This window comes from Scomber japonicus, chromosome 3 (genome assembly GCF_027409825.1).
Source record: "Scomber japonicus isolate fScoJap1 chromosome 3, fScoJap1.pri, whole genome shotgun sequence".
Classification (NCBI taxonomy): Eukaryota; Metazoa; Chordata; class Actinopteri; order Scombriformes; family Scombridae; genus Scomber; species Scomber japonicus.
The window spans coordinates 21218306-21236112 of record NC_070580.1 but is presented as its reverse complement, the minus strand read 5'-3'; the positions used below and the strand labels follow the sequence as shown (position 1 = coordinate 21236112).

Sequence of the window (17807 nt, the reverse complement as noted above, 5' to 3'; positions counted from 1 at the left end):
GTGACCGCAGAGGAGGTTACAGCTATCTGCCTCCCGAAGCTTAAGGAGACGTGCTTCCTCAGTAGAGCTAACAGTGCTGCCTGAAAGACCAAACTAAGGGCAAACATCCCCATGGTATTTTTTCCGCCATTTTACAGTTTATAGCTGTTTCAGTTGGTCTTAATTGTAGTTTATGGCAATATTTTATTTATTCATAATTTGACTATTTTTATTAGCAAGTATTATTGCATAGCATCAGCCTGCATGTATTACACAATACCATGCACATAATGTGTCATTAAGTCTTCAATCAGTGTACATTATGGACATAAACCATCTAAAGTATAACATGTTATGGCCTATATTTTATTTCAGCATTAATTTAATGAAGCCTTGCACTATGTGTACCAAAGCTCTGTATATACAATAACAACAACACAAAACATGGTCAATGTTAATCATTTATTACAGTATTTAAATCCTGAAACATCACCAAACAGTTCACTGTACAATTAGGTTCTCAATAAAGATGACTACACAATTACTTGTTCAACTTGGCACACAAGGATGTTCCCTTCATAAAAGCTCTGCTGTGGTAATGACACTGTGTACAACACAGATGGTCCGACAAGTTGTGCTGACACCAGAACCAAACTCCATAATATGTTTTTTAAAACTAATACTTATGGAGGTTATTTTTGTTTTGTAACATTGATGTTGCTTGAGTCACTGACACCCAAGACAGACCAATATATTCTTTACAAATGTGGCATGAAATAAAACAACACAAAACCAGGTCATATAATATAAAACTGATCCACATGTTCCCGTAAAAAGGAGGGTGGAATCCATCACACTAATTCCAAAATTTCAGGGTGGGAGATGGGCAGGTAGCTCTAGGATGCTTTGACTTTCCATGAGTCCTAGGTCAAGGTCTCTCCTTTTGTCACCTGTAATGTCAGATACATAACATTATTATGTGATTGTTACATGACTTTTGAATATTCAAAAGAAGAAAAGTGAATCGATTATTTACATTACAATGCAATATACTTACTCTTGCTTCAATATATTCAATCCTCCTCTCCAACGCCGTCAGCTTCTCATTCAGAGTGGCCAAACGGGACCGACATGACATATCTGAGGGTGACAAATTGAATTTAGTGTGTAGGCTAACCGTGGACAGTCATGACATTTTATACTATGTGTCGACGATACTACACGGATATTAACATCATTATTATGGATGACCACTGCTGAGAGAACATTTCAATGAAATATGATGATGCCAGTGTAACTGCAAGTGTAACGTTATTGACGGAAGAGTGAAGTTAGCATTAGCAGTTGCGGTAGTCTAGCGGCCATTACCTTTCTAAACAAACTAACGAAATAACTACGATTAAAATCTGAATTTTGGCACTTATTGGGGACACAACGTTAGTTGACAAGCAGTACAACCCGTATGGTAGCTAGACACCGAACATGTCATATTTCCACAAGGCAATAACACAATTCAGCTAAAGATAACTGCTAACTGGGAGCGGCCATAGAAAACAACAACACCAATGCTGGCAAACAGCAGGATAGCTAGCTTAGCTCATCGGGACACCTTGATCTTTCTATCTATATCATTATCCACATTAGTATCGTCAAAAGCTGATCCTTACCAAAGGAGTTAAGAAAGTCGGCGATTTTTTTGATGCTGCTCGTAATGACTTCAATATACTCTCGATTCGCCCAGTCTTGGTGAATCTCTCTTTGCACTGGATCTTCCTGGCCAGCCATGTTGGATGAGTCGCAGCTAGGCGTAACGCTAGCGTTCAACTAAGTCTACCCCTGCGTTCAACCAGGAAACCATAGACGGGGAAATGCTGATGGAACTGCTCTATATCTGAGTAATGGGGGAAACAAACCCATTTCAAGCAACCTTTAGTACATGTTTGCATATAAATTACACGTTAATGTTAAATAATTACAGTTAACAAAATTACTGTTAAGTTATTGTGACTAAAAACATTTTAAGGTTTATGAGCGGCCACGAAAGTTTACTGTGTTTTCGCAGTAGAAACAATTAATTGGACTACCCTTATGAGTTGTTAACGTCGCCGTGGGACGTGAAAATGAAGACAGTTAACTTAAAACACTCACCAGTTTTCTACATTTCTAACCAGTCCTTGCAAGGCTGTCAAAACTACCGTTATGACGGTTGCCTAGCAACGTTAAATTTGCCACAGATATGACTTTTACCAGAGACATTATAATAAAAGCCTTAGAAGGACTTTGCTTTTACTCAGAGTTCATTCACCTCAACAAACTATATTTCAACAGTCAATACATTTTCCAGATGCCTAATATTTTGAAGGCATGTTTATGTGTGTATGTATGCATTGTATATACATGACAGTACCACTTCTTCTGACACAAATGGTTTATTCTCTCCAATTTAAGTCTTTCCAGTGTGATATGAGTTACTGCCTACACAGTGGTAGGGTCAGGCTTTTACATATTTATCAGAAACTCCCCTTACAAAAAACGTTTTCAAGGAGTGTCATCATTGAGTAAATAGGCTGAACAACCACAGTGTACTGCACAAGAAATGTCACATTGGAGTGCTGCTTTATCTGTGAAACCATGATAAGATAAAATACTCAAAACACATGTATGACTATGACTCTTTTTGGTCAGGCTGGTCATAAGTGATAACCTATCTGTTCCACCACCCTGGATGTCATGACACACTTTACTTGACCCTCTTTAGTAGCTTTTTAATATCTGCCTCAATGTCAATGGTGAGGAAATGCCTGCTGTAGCGCTTGTAGGGTTCCCCATCAGAACTGATCAGGAACTTCTCAAAGTTCCAGGAGATGTCGTTCCGAGTGACAGGACTCCAAACGATGAACTTTGGATCATTCATGAGAGCCACGGCATCGTCACTGGGGGATGGGAGCTTTTCCTTTAAGTATACAAACAAGGGGTGGGCGTCCTTTCCATTCACATCCATCTTCTCGAGAAGCTGGAAATTTGGTTCAAAGCCATTCCCTGGACGAACATACTTAAGAGATTTTAGGATTTCATCATTGTTGTCATTCTCCTGTGATTTAAAAAAAGCAAATAAATTACAGAGAAGACAGTCATTGGGTTGATTAAAAACACAAAATAAGTAAAGTGATGGATAGAAAATATAAGTACTTTTGCTCCAGCACTGGATTGTAAACAGGGTGGAGGTACCTACATCCACATAGCCTACATAGGCTAATTATGGTCAAATCATAAAATTAGAGGCACTGTTATAAATTTAACTACATAGCCTACCAGCTACAACATTAAGCACTGCTACATTAATGCATATGGTAATAATAATACAGCATATTTCTGTATAGTAGGCTACTTGAAAAAGTCTAATATCTGCTGCATATGTTTACTTACTTTAAGAAAACATTGCTAATAATACTTTGAATGCAGGATATCTTTTTAATGATAGTAGGCTAAACAATGTTTCTTCTAGGCTATCTAAACATGTTTAATCATATTTTGGATATTTTTTGAATTCATGGCCTACCTGATACCCAAACTGATTGCAGGGTACACCCAGGATAAAGAGTCCCCCGGCAGAGTACCGAGAGTGAAGCTCGTTCATCTGAGTGTAGTCCCTGACAGTTGTTCCTCAGAGAGACGCTACATTTTCAATAAGAACAACTTTCCCCTTCAGGTCAGAAAACCTCAATGTTTCTCCAGATATAAGCTTAGCTGTCAGGTCGTAAAACCTTCTCGCAGCCATTCTTGCAAATTCCCAACAGGATGATGAACAATTTAATTGTAGACAAAGTGCGTAACTTCTCAGGCGGTGCGTCAAACAAGTTAAAGTCCAGCCCTCACTTCATTTATGGGTAGGACCCTAACCCTTATCATGATCGAATACTTAGCAACTTAATATGTATATTTTTAACTTTTAAACTTTGTGTTTCACTAGATTCAATCACAAAAGAAAAAATGTCATTATTGCAGTTAATAAAACAATGAAGTAGCTCGCTTTTATACGACAGTGGTTCTCAAAGTGGTAATCGGGTGTAAACAAAGTTATATTTAAAAAAAAAGAAAAAAAGTGGAGTCCCTAATCCCAAGGGGTCCTTGGGGGGGGGGTGGGGGGGGGGGGGGGGGGGGGGGGGGGGGGCAACATAAACAGGGGACCCTGGGACAACATAAACTTTAGTAAAAAAGTTTGCGAACTTCTATTTTTTTATTTGTTTTTATTTAATGCTAACTACTATTACTGATCTATGACTAGTGTTAGTGCTTCGTATTGGCCTATGACACTTTTGACTTTACAATAGTTTACGCTAAATCAACAGATTTTTCCCCTCCATTGAGAAATAATTACAAACAATCGGTGCAAGATATGCTTAAAATAATGTAATCTGATGCAAATAATGATACTTAAAGAACACGGATATCATTATATTTACCTGTAAATAAAAACACCCCCTTCGCCGGCTTAAATGGTACTTTCCAGGAAGTCTCGTACAATGTGTATATTTGATTTTTGTTTCGTTTGTTCAGTGAAACAGTTCAATGTTCCGTCCGGATTGATGCCATCTGAAAACCGCAAAAGTGTCTCTTAAAAAATGCTGGACGGTGGCAGAAAATTAAACCGGATTTAGTGTTAGGAAGCAGCTAAATAACCAACTAACGGTACCTGAGCCGCCTGCCACTCAGCTACCATGCCGGACTGGGTCACTTTGTGTGCGGTCATTGGCCTGCCTTTAGCTTGTTACTTGTTGTATTCGGGACTCCTGTCTGACATCACCATATTTAGTGGCTCTCCTCCTATAAAGAAGATCACATTCGCTTACAAATTCAAAGAAGGACCATACAGACACCGCGGACAACTTTTTAGGGAGTCTAGTGGTATTGGACCAAAGCTTCCATGCATCGGGATATATTATGACAAGCCTGATAAGGTAAACAACCACGACACAACACTCTCAGTAGAACAAAGGTTTGATTTGGTGGTGTTTTTAAGCATTCCACGCAATAATTTAGTGTATTCAGGCACATTTTACAACGTAAACTAGGTTATGTGGCTAGTCGGCCGCTAGATGGCGACAATGCATTTCTCAAAACAAGTAAAGCCGTTGAAGATCAATCTCTTAGCAGGGTTAGGGTTAAACACAGTTTAGACTCATTTCATGAATTAAGTTAGTGTTTCTCTTTTCAGTTGAGTTTAATTTCATCTTCTCTATTTTTAGTCACCATACTGGAAGTTCTTTTGGGCACTGACTGTTTTTTTGTGTTTTCCCTTGAGCAATATCATAGCACATCTGGACAGGGTGTGGTATAAGATAAGATCACATAATATAGGCTATTCCTTTATTAGTCCCACAATGGGGACATTTGCATTGTCACAGCAGCACGTGGACAATAATAGAATATAAGAAAAAGAATAAAGAACAATAAATAATAAGTACGTGTATGTGTGTGGATTCAGATGTCATGAAATCCTATTTAAGTGCTTTTAAGCATACTGCTAAACCAGTGCTTAATGTATGGACTATGGAATTCTAAACTGCTCAATATTTAATATTTGACTTAATACATTATGGAATAAATTGTTTTGAGCAAGTTGAATCAAAGCAATAAACAGTGCTCATGTATTGATTAGAATAAATAACTAAATACGTGGTTAAAACATACAATGAGAGCTTAAATCATATTAGTTTCTTTTTTTTTGGTTTTCAAAGTGCATTGTGGAAATTAATCCTTTTAAGGCTTTAGCCAAAACATCTTCATCCTCATTATGATGATCAGTAGCTTAATTAAGGGAGTTTTGATGTAATACTGCTGATGTAATACCTTTGTGCATGTGTGTTTGATAGGTGTTATGGTTTTGTGTTTTGTTGGAATTGTTTTATTGGACACAGTGGAAATGAGCTTCATTAGTGCTTTTTGTGCTTTATGACTGTAACTACTGCTGTGCTGAGTTATAGTGTGTTTTAATAATCAAATAACTGGTCATGAATAAATCAGTCAATCAATCAATCACAAAGCTGGTTATGTTATTGGTTATGTTATATTTGGCATCAAAGTTGGAGGTAGCATTGTAGCAACATCTGATTGGTTCTAATTACTGTGACACTGTGTTTGCTGACAGGATACAACTAACATGACACTACTATACAAGTATGACTTAAAAATACCAGTATAAGACACTTTTTGAATTTAAAAAATACTGTTTAAAAAACGAACTCCAAACTTATTATTGTAAGAATTACAATTTAAGAATGAGGAGATGCAATCTGTCATTTTTGATTTGTATGTTGTTATTAATTTCATTAATTATTGGTTGTTTAGGAGGTCAGATCAAGGGTCAATATGTGAAAGCTTCTAACACTTAAGTGAACACGCTTGGAGCTGTTATGGGCTCCTTTGTTGCCACACAATATTGCTCACAAAACAATTAGTCAGTTGGATCTCACGGTGAGATGTTTTTCTACATTCCTGACTGTCCTTTGTGTGAACTCATCCATTCCCAAATCTCTGCACTTGCAAGCAGCATGAAATAATATCTGTTGCATCTGTTTTTCTGATACCTAATCCTGCCAGTCTCTGGGCTCTCCATACTCACATGGAGCTAGTTCATATGTTTTAAAGCTGGTCCAGCATGACTTGTTTTTTCAATAGGCCATACCCAAACAGAACAAGAGAGAATGAAACAAGGAGTAGCACCTTGAAATGGTTAAGCAATACAGTTGTTGCACTGCAGAGGGTCAGGAGGCTCAGAAAACAAGAGTGGAAAACAGGCCTAAGAGGTTTGATCTTTAGAAATGTGTGTCTACCAGAGAGTGAGCTACTATTGTGTGTGTACATTACTGACCTCCTGGCTACATGTCTGAGAAACATAATGACACACTAGTATGATAAAATAAAGTGTAGAGCTCAAACATGAGATATTGGCTGAGGCTTTCTGTTATTATTATACCATAATAATTAGATAAAGTAAGAAAACTGTATTAGTTAAGTCAGTTTTCAGTTATCTCAGGGCATTTTACATATAAAGCAGGTCTACACCATGATCTTTACAATATTATTTACACAATACCCAACAAGACCAGATTAGTAGCATTGGCAAAGAAAAACTCTCTTTTAATGGAAAAAAAGCCAAAACCGGACTCTTGGTGGGCGGCCATCTGCCTTGACCGGTTGGATTGAGAAAGAGAGGGCTGAGAGGGAGAAAAAGAAAGAGCAGGAGGAACGAGAGCATATAGCATCATGCAAGTTCTACATAGCGATGTATAGTAATATTAATGGTGATAATATTTGATGACAGTGGACAGTGGGTGGCTTGCAAGCACAGATCCAGATTCTACTGCTCCAGAGGTAGAAATACCTGCAGAAAGCTATGGGACGACAGAGGAGAGAGACACTAAAACAGAAAGCTACAGGGAAGAGAAAAGATACAGAGTTAGTAACATGCATTAATAGGACATTAATTTGTACAGATGAAGAGGGAGAGGAGCTCAGTGCATCATGGGAAGTCCCCCGGCAGTCTAGGTCTATAGCAGCATAACTAGGGGACGGACCAAGGCAAGCCTGGTGGAGCTGGCCCTAACAATGAGCTTTATCAAAAAGGAAAGTTTTAAGCCTTCTCTTAAATGTAGAGAGGGCAACTGCCTCCTGGACCTAATCTGAAAGATGGTTCCACGCGAGAGGAGCCTGATAGTTGAAGGCTCTGCCTCCCATTTGACTGTAGGAATCACAATTAAGCCTGCATTGTGGAACTGCAGTGTTCCAGAGGTGAAATAGGATACCATGAGGTATGATAGTGCCTGACCATTAAGGGGTTTGTTGGTGAGGAGAAGGATTTTAATGGGAAGCAGTGCAGAGAAGCTATATTTGAGAAATATGATCTTTTCCTAGGTTTGCTCCAGAATAACGTCAAAGTCGCAATAAATGCGACCTGACTGTTCAGATTGAGGTCGCATTCAAAAAAAAAAAAAAAAAAAATGTATTGTACTCAAGCACGGTACACTTGCACTCACACTAGCCAAATAATACGGATTTTAGGGGGCAAATGTGCTTGGGCACGGTACAATTGCCTAGTGTGAGTGCGCCCTTATAGGATGTGATGGTCAACGGTTTCAAATGCAGCACCAAGATGTAGCAAGAAAAGTACAGAGAGAAATAATTTATCCAATGCAGTTAAGAAGTTATTTATAACTTCACCTGTGCCTTGTTTTATTTGTTTTTAAAGGGTCAGTAGAGTTTTGTGTAATTCACAGTGAGCCTGCAGCTCTATCAACAAGATGATTGTGGACTAAAGGTAGAATGGGAGTCCTCTGTTGTATTAGGAAATAATAGACATTTAGACAAGTCAATATGATAATCTGAGATAAGATCATTGATACATCTTTAGATGAGATTTAGGGCCAACATTTTCACAGAATCATGTCTTTAGTCTAGGACTAGTCTTAATCTCTCTCTGAGAAGCTGGACCTTAATGTTTAAGAGTCCATGGTGGTGTTTATTCTTATTTGAGTTTTATGTATAACTCCCCTGATTACTTTTAATTTAACTGATTGAAATGGTTGGGGAGACACACTTTCTGTGTGTTTTTTGGTGGGTAATTGTTCTAATGGAAGTGCAGAGAGGCATTTAGTACTGCAACTCTGCCCCTTGGTCTCAACTCTGGGTTGTCATGGTTTTGTTGTACTAATAAACTCAGCCAGATTTCTGGATATGAGAGCTGCTCCATCCAACGTGGGATGTGTGCCGTCTCTTTTAATCAGACCAGGTGTTGCCCAGAAAGTCTACCAATTAGAGTGAAATGAACCACCAGTATCTTGCTTGGCCATTAATTCTTTCTTTCCACCTTAAACATGCCTATTATAGACATATTGCATATGAAGTAACTGCACTCAGAACCAAACTTTTTCAAATGATCAATACTGAGGTAATGAGTCAATAATATTGTGATAGCAAAGCAAAATTAAATTTACAAAGCACATTTCATTCCGATGGAAATACAGTGTGCTTCACATTAAAAATCGAGAACACATAAAGACACACACTAAAAAAGCCTATGTACATCATACACACATACATGCAAACTCAGCAAAGTAGAACAATCTGACACTTCTAATAAAATCAAATTCACAGAAAAACAAGAAGGTTTTCAATCTGCTAAACACTGTTGATATTGGCACATCTAATACAATCTGGCAACGTGTTTCACCAGCTGGGACCACTGGAACCAAAAGCTGCTTCACCAATTTTTGTTTTAACACTTGGAACAACTAAAAGACCCGAGCCAGAAGAGTTCTGGTAGGTTTGTATATGATCAGAGACTGCACTATGGAGCAAGGTCATTTAGAGTATTGTAGACATGGTGTAAAATGTTGTAATAAATTCTGAAACTAACAGGTAGAGGTAGCCAATGGAGAGAACAGGTGTGATATGATCGAATTTGTTCCTACTGGTTAAGATTCTGGCAGCTGCATTTTGGATTAACTGTTGTCTGTCCATAGTCCAGTGAGGAGTGCCTTGCAATAGTCTTACTAACAAGAAATAAATATATCTGCATCTACTTGAGACAAGACTATCTTGCATTGCATTCAGCCAGTGACCTAACAGGGCTGAAGTCTGTAGAGAACAGGGACATTGGGTATCTAACCGTGTCAGCTCTAATATTGCAGTTTGCAATAATTCTCAGTCTCTGAAATGTTCTGTTGTCTAACATAATCAGAGCTGGCTTTCAACAGTATTGACTTAAGTGGCACCTCTTAAACCTACCATAGCCTGTGCACAACAACTTGATGGAATGTAACCAGAGTTTAGTGATGGACTCCTCCCAGCACTGCTTCAAAAGCCTTTTGTTATGCTCATCCTCTTTTTTTTCCCAAGCCGGCAATTAAGCTAGCAGTGGGTCCTAGTTCCTTTGCGCAGTCACAGCCAAGTCCTGATCTAAGTTAAAATAATTGGCGTAATGATCTCAGCTCATTAGCGTCCAAGCCTCAGGATGCCATTATGTCCCCACGCCCAGAGCGCCAGAGAACGCTCTCAAATAGGGGAACTGGTATTCGGTGTCTAAATAGTGAGACACTGTCCATTGATATTTGCAGTGAGAAGGATTTTCCAAAAGTGCAGCTGACAGAGGATAAGTGTCAGCATGGCTAGTCTCATTCTTTATTCTTGGTTTTCTCACTTTTACCTCCTTTAATCACTTCCTCTGGAGAAACAAAAGACCTCAACAAGGACTTGAGTTGGTCCAGAGATGGTTGCCATGGATACAGGGCTGGAGCAGCACTATCTGTTCCTTCAAACGGCTAACACATATACTGGGATACTGGGACCCACTCACTAAACCCTTTTCCTGCACAAGCCTCTTCACAGTTTCAAAGCCAGGAGGGGTTCTCTGACCCAGTGTGCCCACTTCACCTCTACTCTGCAGCTCTCTTTTCCTCCTCTCCCCCATCTATTTCCAACGTTTGACAACAGTCAGAGGAAGGTAATGGGGCGGGATCATATAGTACATACTCATATCCCATCTATATTCCCAGTAGGCAATCTGGGTCAGGGTTTGTGGTCCTTGAGACACAGTTTGTCTAAATAAAAAGCTGGATGACAAGTGGATTGGTGGTGCAATGACACACATGTCTGTCCATCTTCAGGGACCCATGTTTGGGTCACTACATGATGAAAGCTATGTGAATGGCAGCTGGAGGAGGGGTCAGTCAGAGAGTGTGTATTAGTTTGATTGCTAGTCTTTGTGGAGAGTGATGAAATAGTAGAAAATCTCTTTAATATTTGCCCTTTCAGAAAGTCACAGTGAAACATTTAAAATATAATCCTTACTGAATTTGAGCATGGAGGGAAATTATTTTGTATGCTGGTTGCCGTACCAAAGCCGATTCAGACAAATTGCGAAAATGTGGTTCCTTGAGTTAAATATCCATTTTTTTTGCTTAAGATGTACTGACAGTGTATTGAAGAAACAGAAGATAGCATCCTTGTGTTTTGATGAGTGCAGAGAGGCAAAATAAAGATTGTGGACAGAGGGATGTGCTTTTGGCAGTGTTTTTTTGTTCTGGATTCCTCTACATGGAGCCCTGTGATGATTAATAAATCCACTTGGCTTCTCTCTGTAAACCCCTCAAAAATCCAAAGTGTCAATAATATCCCTTGATGTGTAAATATTGCCAAATTGTATCAGGGTATTTAAAAAACAGCATTAATAACCCTGTTTTTAGTATTTAAGAAAAGGTTTGACAAATTATTTTTCGTTTTGCCATCTCCACTGAAAACCTGACTTTTCTTTTGACTCGTGACAATAAATTACTATTATTGATTTTGTGCAGTGAGAAGATTTTTATTTTGGCATTGTGAACATTTGATGGAGATCCCCTCTCTTTCTGTGCAGCTCAAGCTCCATCTGTCCTTAATAATCTGTCCTTAATAATCTACACTCATCATCTTAAATTTTACTGGAGAAAAGCAAGGGCTGATCACAGTTTCAGTGGTAGTATATTTATTGCTACAGGCTTTACAGCAATGTCATCACATGGGAGGAAGGTCGACATCCAAAAAGTAATCGTTTATGCAAACATTCTCAAATGAATCAAGGGAAGATAACAGCAAAAGATGTAACATTCATGGATGTGATATGCTTGAAAGTCAGAATAAATTAAGTGTTTATTTCTCTCTCGACTCGGATATACTTGGATATACTCTACCTGAGAATAGAGCTGAAAACTGTTCTGTATTTTTGTGATGTGTATTGAAAACTTTATATGTGTGTTTGAAAATTTCCTTGTCTCCAGTGCGCAGTGGACACAACACTTCTACTCTTCACTGGACTTGCATGTTGGAAGAGAGAAGAGAATAGGCTCTCTCAGACACAGTCTGTGTTTGAAGCATAGCATTGATAGGTTTATGAGCAAACTGTACCATTCCAGCTTATACACAAGCCTTCAGTGGTGCTCAGCTCAGCACAGTGAGGAGAAAGTCTTGGATGTCCCAGGAGTATTAATTTGTGTTGCGTCTCCTTTTTTCTCTCTTTTTTTAATGGGTACCACAGTGCTCAGAATGGAGGAAGAACCAATAATTGCCGTGCTGCCAAATGCTCCAATTACAGCTTCGATTAATGAGAATATATTCCCTTTAACTTTGGCCCCTGGCTGACATCATAGGAGTCTAAGTTATATGAAAACATACCATTGTTTTTTTGGTGGGGTTTTTGGTTTTTTAATGTATGCTATGCAGTACTGATAAAATTACCTTACATTACACATCCAAATGTATTTGACTCACTAGTCTTTGGAGACAGGGATTTTAGAAATATAGATGGTAGGTGACATTTCAAGATTTTATTTTATTTTTCTGGCAGTTTGAGTGGCATAAGATAAAATTAGGAACAATGTTGTGTTTTTGTGTGAACATTATGTCTGTCTGTCACATCCATTCTTTATCTTAGTATTTTTTTCATTTGATCCTTTTCTAGGTGCCTGGACCAGAGCGCCGCTATGCTGTTGGCAGTATTCTGAGTGAGGGAGAAGACAAGGCCAATGAGGAGCTTCTAAAGCGCTATGAGACATCTGGCTTTAAAGTTTTTTCCTTTCCTGAAGCCACTCACGTGGTCACTACCTCATTCCCCTACAGGACGTTTGGCTCTATCTTCCTGGCATTATACAGAGTCTACCCACGACTAACCGAATACATGAAGGTACTAGACATTTTGGGCTCTTTTCTATCTTTTATCAATCACCATCAGTTTTAATGGCAATGCACATAATTCATGACTGTACAAAAAACAATTTAAACTAAGCACTAATGAGAAACCTGAAATGGGGGGTGGCTTTATCCCTATGTTAACTAAATGTATGGGTAAAGGAAAAAAGAATGAATCACTGTGCATGACAGTGAAGCATACTGTATACTGTACAATATTTTTTCAGCCTTAAGCCTTAAGCTCATCACATCACATAGAAGTCCCATATATATATATATATATATATATATATTACCCATTGGAAATGAGACAAGGTGAAATAAGTACACGTTATGAGCCACAGCCTTATTTTAGTGGTAAGGAAACAGGAATGAAAAAGTGCAAGCCTGTATGTGTGATAGAATGAATCATTGCTAAGTCTAAGGTGGGGTTACGTCAAGCAGAGGCAAGTAAATGATCAATATCTAACCCCATGATCATCACATGCATGTCTGAGTCATATTGTGTGCTTTCAGGCAGTATCAAAGTTGAAATGTATTTTGTGAAAAGCAGAGCATGACAAGTCTTTTCTTTACACTTCCGTATGCCTTCTTCGTGGCACCCCCTGGAGGGATGGGAGGTGTGTTAGGTTGTACAGCAGGAAGACGTTTATTGTTGGAAAGGAGATAGAGTGTACTGGAAGACAAAAAAGAAGAAAGAAGGAGAACAATCCAAGCTTCTTTTAGCACTATTATGATGAATGATCTTGCTACTCGGGGAATGCTGGGAAAGTGAGTCATTGTGATGCGCAGAGAGTTTTGTGGATATGGTTTAATTATGCGGTGTGCTAAAACAGGTGGCAACACCACAGGTTGTCTCAATCACTCTGCTGTCTGGCCGGCTCTACCATCTGCTTGGACACTGTTTAAACCTGGCTCTGCTCCAGTGGCACTTAGCTTGTCTGAGAGGTCAACTTCCACAGTCATCAAACTGCACCTCAGTCTTCTCTATCAACAATATTAAATCATATTTTGATGTTTGTTTCTACACTTGCTGTATATAATTTACTGTGTTCTTTCGAGTCTGAACAGTTGTTGTTGTGAAGCTCAGTAAGACATGCACTGCTCTAATGTGTAAATCATTAACCTCAAACACAAATATTAACTCTAAATTGTACCTCTGAAATGTAAATTAATTTATGTGAAAATGAGTGAATAAATATAGGCCTTGGACAATGTAGAATTTTGGAGTGTTGGATCTTAGACTTCTGCCCTCAGACAACACATTTTATTTATATCCATCAAACTCACACAGAGAGAATTGATTCCACATCCTGTCATTATGTTTAGGCATCCAGGAAATCCATTGTATTTAAATTTAAGTAACATGAATGACATGTCTTGGTGTACCTTGAGGCTGGACAGTTGTTCAGTGTAGGTGGAATTTTCAGCTGTTTCCCTTCCCCTATTTCACTGTGGTATAATTAAAAAAGAGAAATGTAGTTATTTATATACAGCTCCAATATTAGCACAACGTGGATGTTGTTAATCCCATGTGGTCTCAAACAACATTTGAGTCAATTTTGCCGGGAAAATTCACATTGATCACAATATTCACCCACACTGAACCTTTATACTGATAATCTGATTCTCTGGGAAGCGTTATTCCCTTATGAAGGCAAAGATATAAATCCTAATAATATTACTGAATACACATCAACATTTAAAGAGTGGCAAACAAAATATACTGTCAAGCAAATCTAGACCTTTCCTACCGATCCAACAGACTAAACCAAATGAGCATTTTTAGATTGTTCAGCATCTCAAACAGCCACATATATTACCTGAACAAGCATTTCATGCTCCCAATACTTTTCCCAACTACCTAACTAGATCCCACACTCAAAACTAATCAACACTGTAATTGAAATAAGAATGCAAAACTATGTAAAAACTAGTAAAAGTATTTCCTAAAGAAAATTGACATGCTTCCACCTAAAAAAAAATGCAGTCGAAACATTTGGATCACTTAAAAAGCCTTAACATATCAAGTTTTGCAGCCTTGGAAATGTCGCAAGACTTGAAGTTTTAGTTAAGTTGAAATGTAATCAGGAAAGTTTAGGTTTTGCTTGACTGAAGAACTGAAATGAGTTTGGGTTTCAGTGGAATTTGAAGTGTTTTTGAAAAGGACAGTTGAAGGCAGTGGAAGAGTCATTTACAGTAAAATTGCTGAAAGGAGCAGGAGCCTTAGTTGGTCAGTCGCCTACTTGTAAGCCAAATTCCCATCAAACATTATAGACTAATTATAAAATGCTACAACATTTGACGTCCTTATAAATAGTTCAGTGTATGCAATTCAAAGGTAACATTTAAATGAAAATTTTGGTCACATTAAACAGAAGCAGCCTAACAGCACAGTCAGTCAGTCAGCCAGCTCTAAATGGGTTTCTTTTTGTGAATAAAGCATGCTGTTGATGGCTGACACTTTGAATATCCCAAGTGGTGAGACCTTTTCAAACAAGCTCATCAGCATTTAGCAGACCTGGCTTGTCATGGCAAAATGATTTCTGTCTGTCAGACACTTTGAGTTTCTGCCCCATGGTCGAGCCTGATATTTGCCTACTCAGACCATCGATTGGCCGCAGTGTTTTTCTTCTGTGCCTTGGCTTTTTGGCGGTGGGCTACATTACAGACGCCTTGGCATCTTGAGATTTGATTCGAGCACAGTGGCCAGGCCTTCAGACTGGATTGGGGACCAGGGTGTGAGGATAATATTGCTGACATTCACAGAGATCTAAAGGTTTGTGAAAGGCAGACGATGGAACATTTGTTTGCTTGAGGGCAGTGAAGTTTCTTGCCAGCACAGAGGTTCTGGTCTGAATATAAAGCAAGTTTCCCTTTGTTCCTTAGAAATGTCCTTTTTTAGCAACTGACACACATGGTAAAGTGATCATGAAGTCTTCCTCAGCAGGACAGAGAATGAAGTCTCAAAAGGTGATGCCTCTCGCAATTCTTATTAGTGTCGTCTACATGGGAGAGAGTGATGCAGAGCCGTGCACAGATGCTAGTCCGCAGGGCCTATTAGACATGCAGACTTTTAGCTAACTGACGTTCATTTAGAAAGGTCAGAAAAGGTCATGGGCTTTCTATGCCGGACAAAGTAATGGAGGCATGGATGTCATATGCAGGAAGATTTACATGGGAGTCCTGAATCTGTTGTTTTAATCTGATTAAACATACAATTCTTATTGTGTTTTTATTTAGTATTGTAATCAAGAAGGAGTATTAAACATATTCCTGTTGGTATGGTTAGGCTTAATATAGGAGAGAAGTGAAGAGTTGTACTGAAGTATTTTGAAGGTTTTTGTAAAGTCTTACATCTCCATCCACAAAATTACAATCTTCATGAGCTGCTTTCTTAGAAGAACTCCTAAAATGTCCAACCTGAAAATGTATTCTTCATGTACAGTAGTCACAAACACTTTATGTTAGACACCTGCATCATTCTTTAATTGACCACATTTTGTCTTTATTTGAGCACACAGAAGCCAGCAATTAATTACACAGATACCAAGTAACTGCAAAAACAATATAATGTAACAATATATTCTTTGATCCCAGTTTAACTCAATCAACCCAATCAAAGGTCGAGATTGATTGGATATCCAGTTTTTTTGTTTTTGTTTATTTATCATTGTCTCTTTAATGTCATCTCCAACCAGGTAAACGCATTTGTAATCTTGTTTGTCCATCTATAATTTCTCTGCCCTGTGAATCATTTATCAGGTATCACACCTTTTTAAATATCCCAATTATCCTTCGTAATCCTTTTCTTCCCACTCCCTCCTGATGTCTTGTAATTCTATGAAGTTTTAAAATTGAGAATAAATACTTAATTCTTGTTTATGCAATGAAAATGGGGGTGAAACATGTTTTAATGAATTTGCTAAGCTCATCCCATGAATTCTATTAGCAGGTGTTTGATGATGAGAAAAATATGGTTTTCATGAAATGTAATCAAATCAATATCCCTTGCACATAATTTGATCTTTAACCATTTAATTATATTAATGTACAAACTCATTGTGCCTCTTTTATGAAGAATGTTGCATCATGACCAATGCGAGATAACTCTTCCCACAGAAAGCTCTGTGGAGTTTTTCCCGTCGAATGTTCAAACATAACTTTCATCTCCCAGCTGCTGGGAATCTACCGTTGGTGTTAAATGTCACATCTACATATGATTGATCTGATTTAAACTTTATTCTCGGTTACACTGTCACTCTGAATCAAGATCAGGCAGTTGGGTGTGATTACAATTTAAGAAGGGTAGTTATTTTTAGATACGGGACAAATAGTTTTGTGCCAGTGGCCATCTTACAGTATCAATCACTTAAGATGTGAAGACTGAGGAAATGCTCAAAAGATGTGTGCGGTCTGCTTTGATCTTATTAGTCTGTGATTGTGCATTGTTAAATTTGCTCCTCTGTCCTGTATAACTTAAAATGAAATTTCACTATATATAGTATATTTAAAAATATGGATGCAGCTCTGTAGTGACTTTACTAAACTCTCTAAAAATGAGATACAAAGCTTTCATGGCCTGTATATTAGATCTTATCAGCTGCTGGCTACAGGAGGATTGCAATAACCCAAATCCCTCAGGAATGGAGATCAAATGTTCAGATGTTTGCAAAAAATACAAATGTATTGCTTGCAATCCAAAACACCCTGAATCTACTTTGACATTATGCTGCAAAGTTGAACCTGCTCCTGACATATTTGTGATTGGATGATTTAGCAAAACAAAAATCAGTAGTCTCCTAGAAATAGTAGAAGATTTATTCTCTATTAGGTCTATATATTGCATTCATACAACTCTTTCCAACACCTGGTCCGCTTTTATATGTGTGATGTGTGTGTTTGCCTACAAAGGAGTCGAGAACACACGCACGCTCGTTCTCTTATGTCAGCTAAAATATTCCAATGACTTGGTCGTCTCTTTGTTGAGCTAGACATGTAAATTAAATGAATTTGCTCTAGTGTCCTCTTGAGGGATTTTCTGCAAAGCAATCCAAGAGGCAATTTTGAACCATTCAAGTATGAGTCCGACAACAGGGTGGGGGCAC

The 17807-nt window shown here is 38.3% G+C and overlaps 3 protein-coding genes across 3 annotated transcripts in view; 1 reads left to right on the top strand and 2 right to left on the bottom strand.

The window, feature by feature from the left end:
* Window positions 1-427: 427 nt before the first annotated feature.
* On the bottom strand, window positions 428-1810 carry brk1 (BRICK1 subunit of SCAR/WAVE actin nucleating complex). Its single transcript, XM_053316467.1, has 3 exons — window positions 1647-1810; window positions 1037-1119; window positions 428-929 (listed from the first exon to the last, which is right to left on the bottom strand). The coding sequence occupies exons 1-3, from the start codon at window positions 1762-1764 to the stop codon at window positions 903-905; spliced, it is 228 nt and encodes a 75-aa protein (XP_053172442.1). The 5' UTR covers window positions 1765-1810; the 3' UTR covers window positions 428-902.
* Window positions 1811-2395: 585 nt separating this feature from the next.
* Window positions 2396-3807, bottom strand: gpx1a (glutathione peroxidase 1a). Its single transcript, XM_053316465.1, has 2 exons — window positions 3539-3807; window positions 2396-3070 (listed from the first exon to the last, which is right to left on the bottom strand). Exons 1-2 carry the CDS (start codon window positions 3755-3757, stop codon window positions 2720-2722), a joined length of 570 nt encoding a protein of 189 aa, XP_053172440.1. The 5' UTR covers window positions 3758-3807; the 3' UTR covers window positions 2396-2719.
* Window positions 3808-4518: 711 nt separating this feature from the next.
* LOC128356036 (testis-expressed protein 264) overlaps window positions 4519-17807 on the top strand; it is a 33278-nt gene continuing 19989 nt past the window's right edge. Inside the window, exons 1-2 of the mRNA XM_053316464.1 lie at window positions 4519-4937; window positions 12473-12694. Coding sequence (XP_053172439.1) covers window positions 4698-4937; window positions 12473-12694 — 462 coding nt within the window. The 5' untranslated portion in view covers window positions 4519-4697. The remainder of the gene's footprint in view (window positions 4938-12472; window positions 12695-17807) is intronic.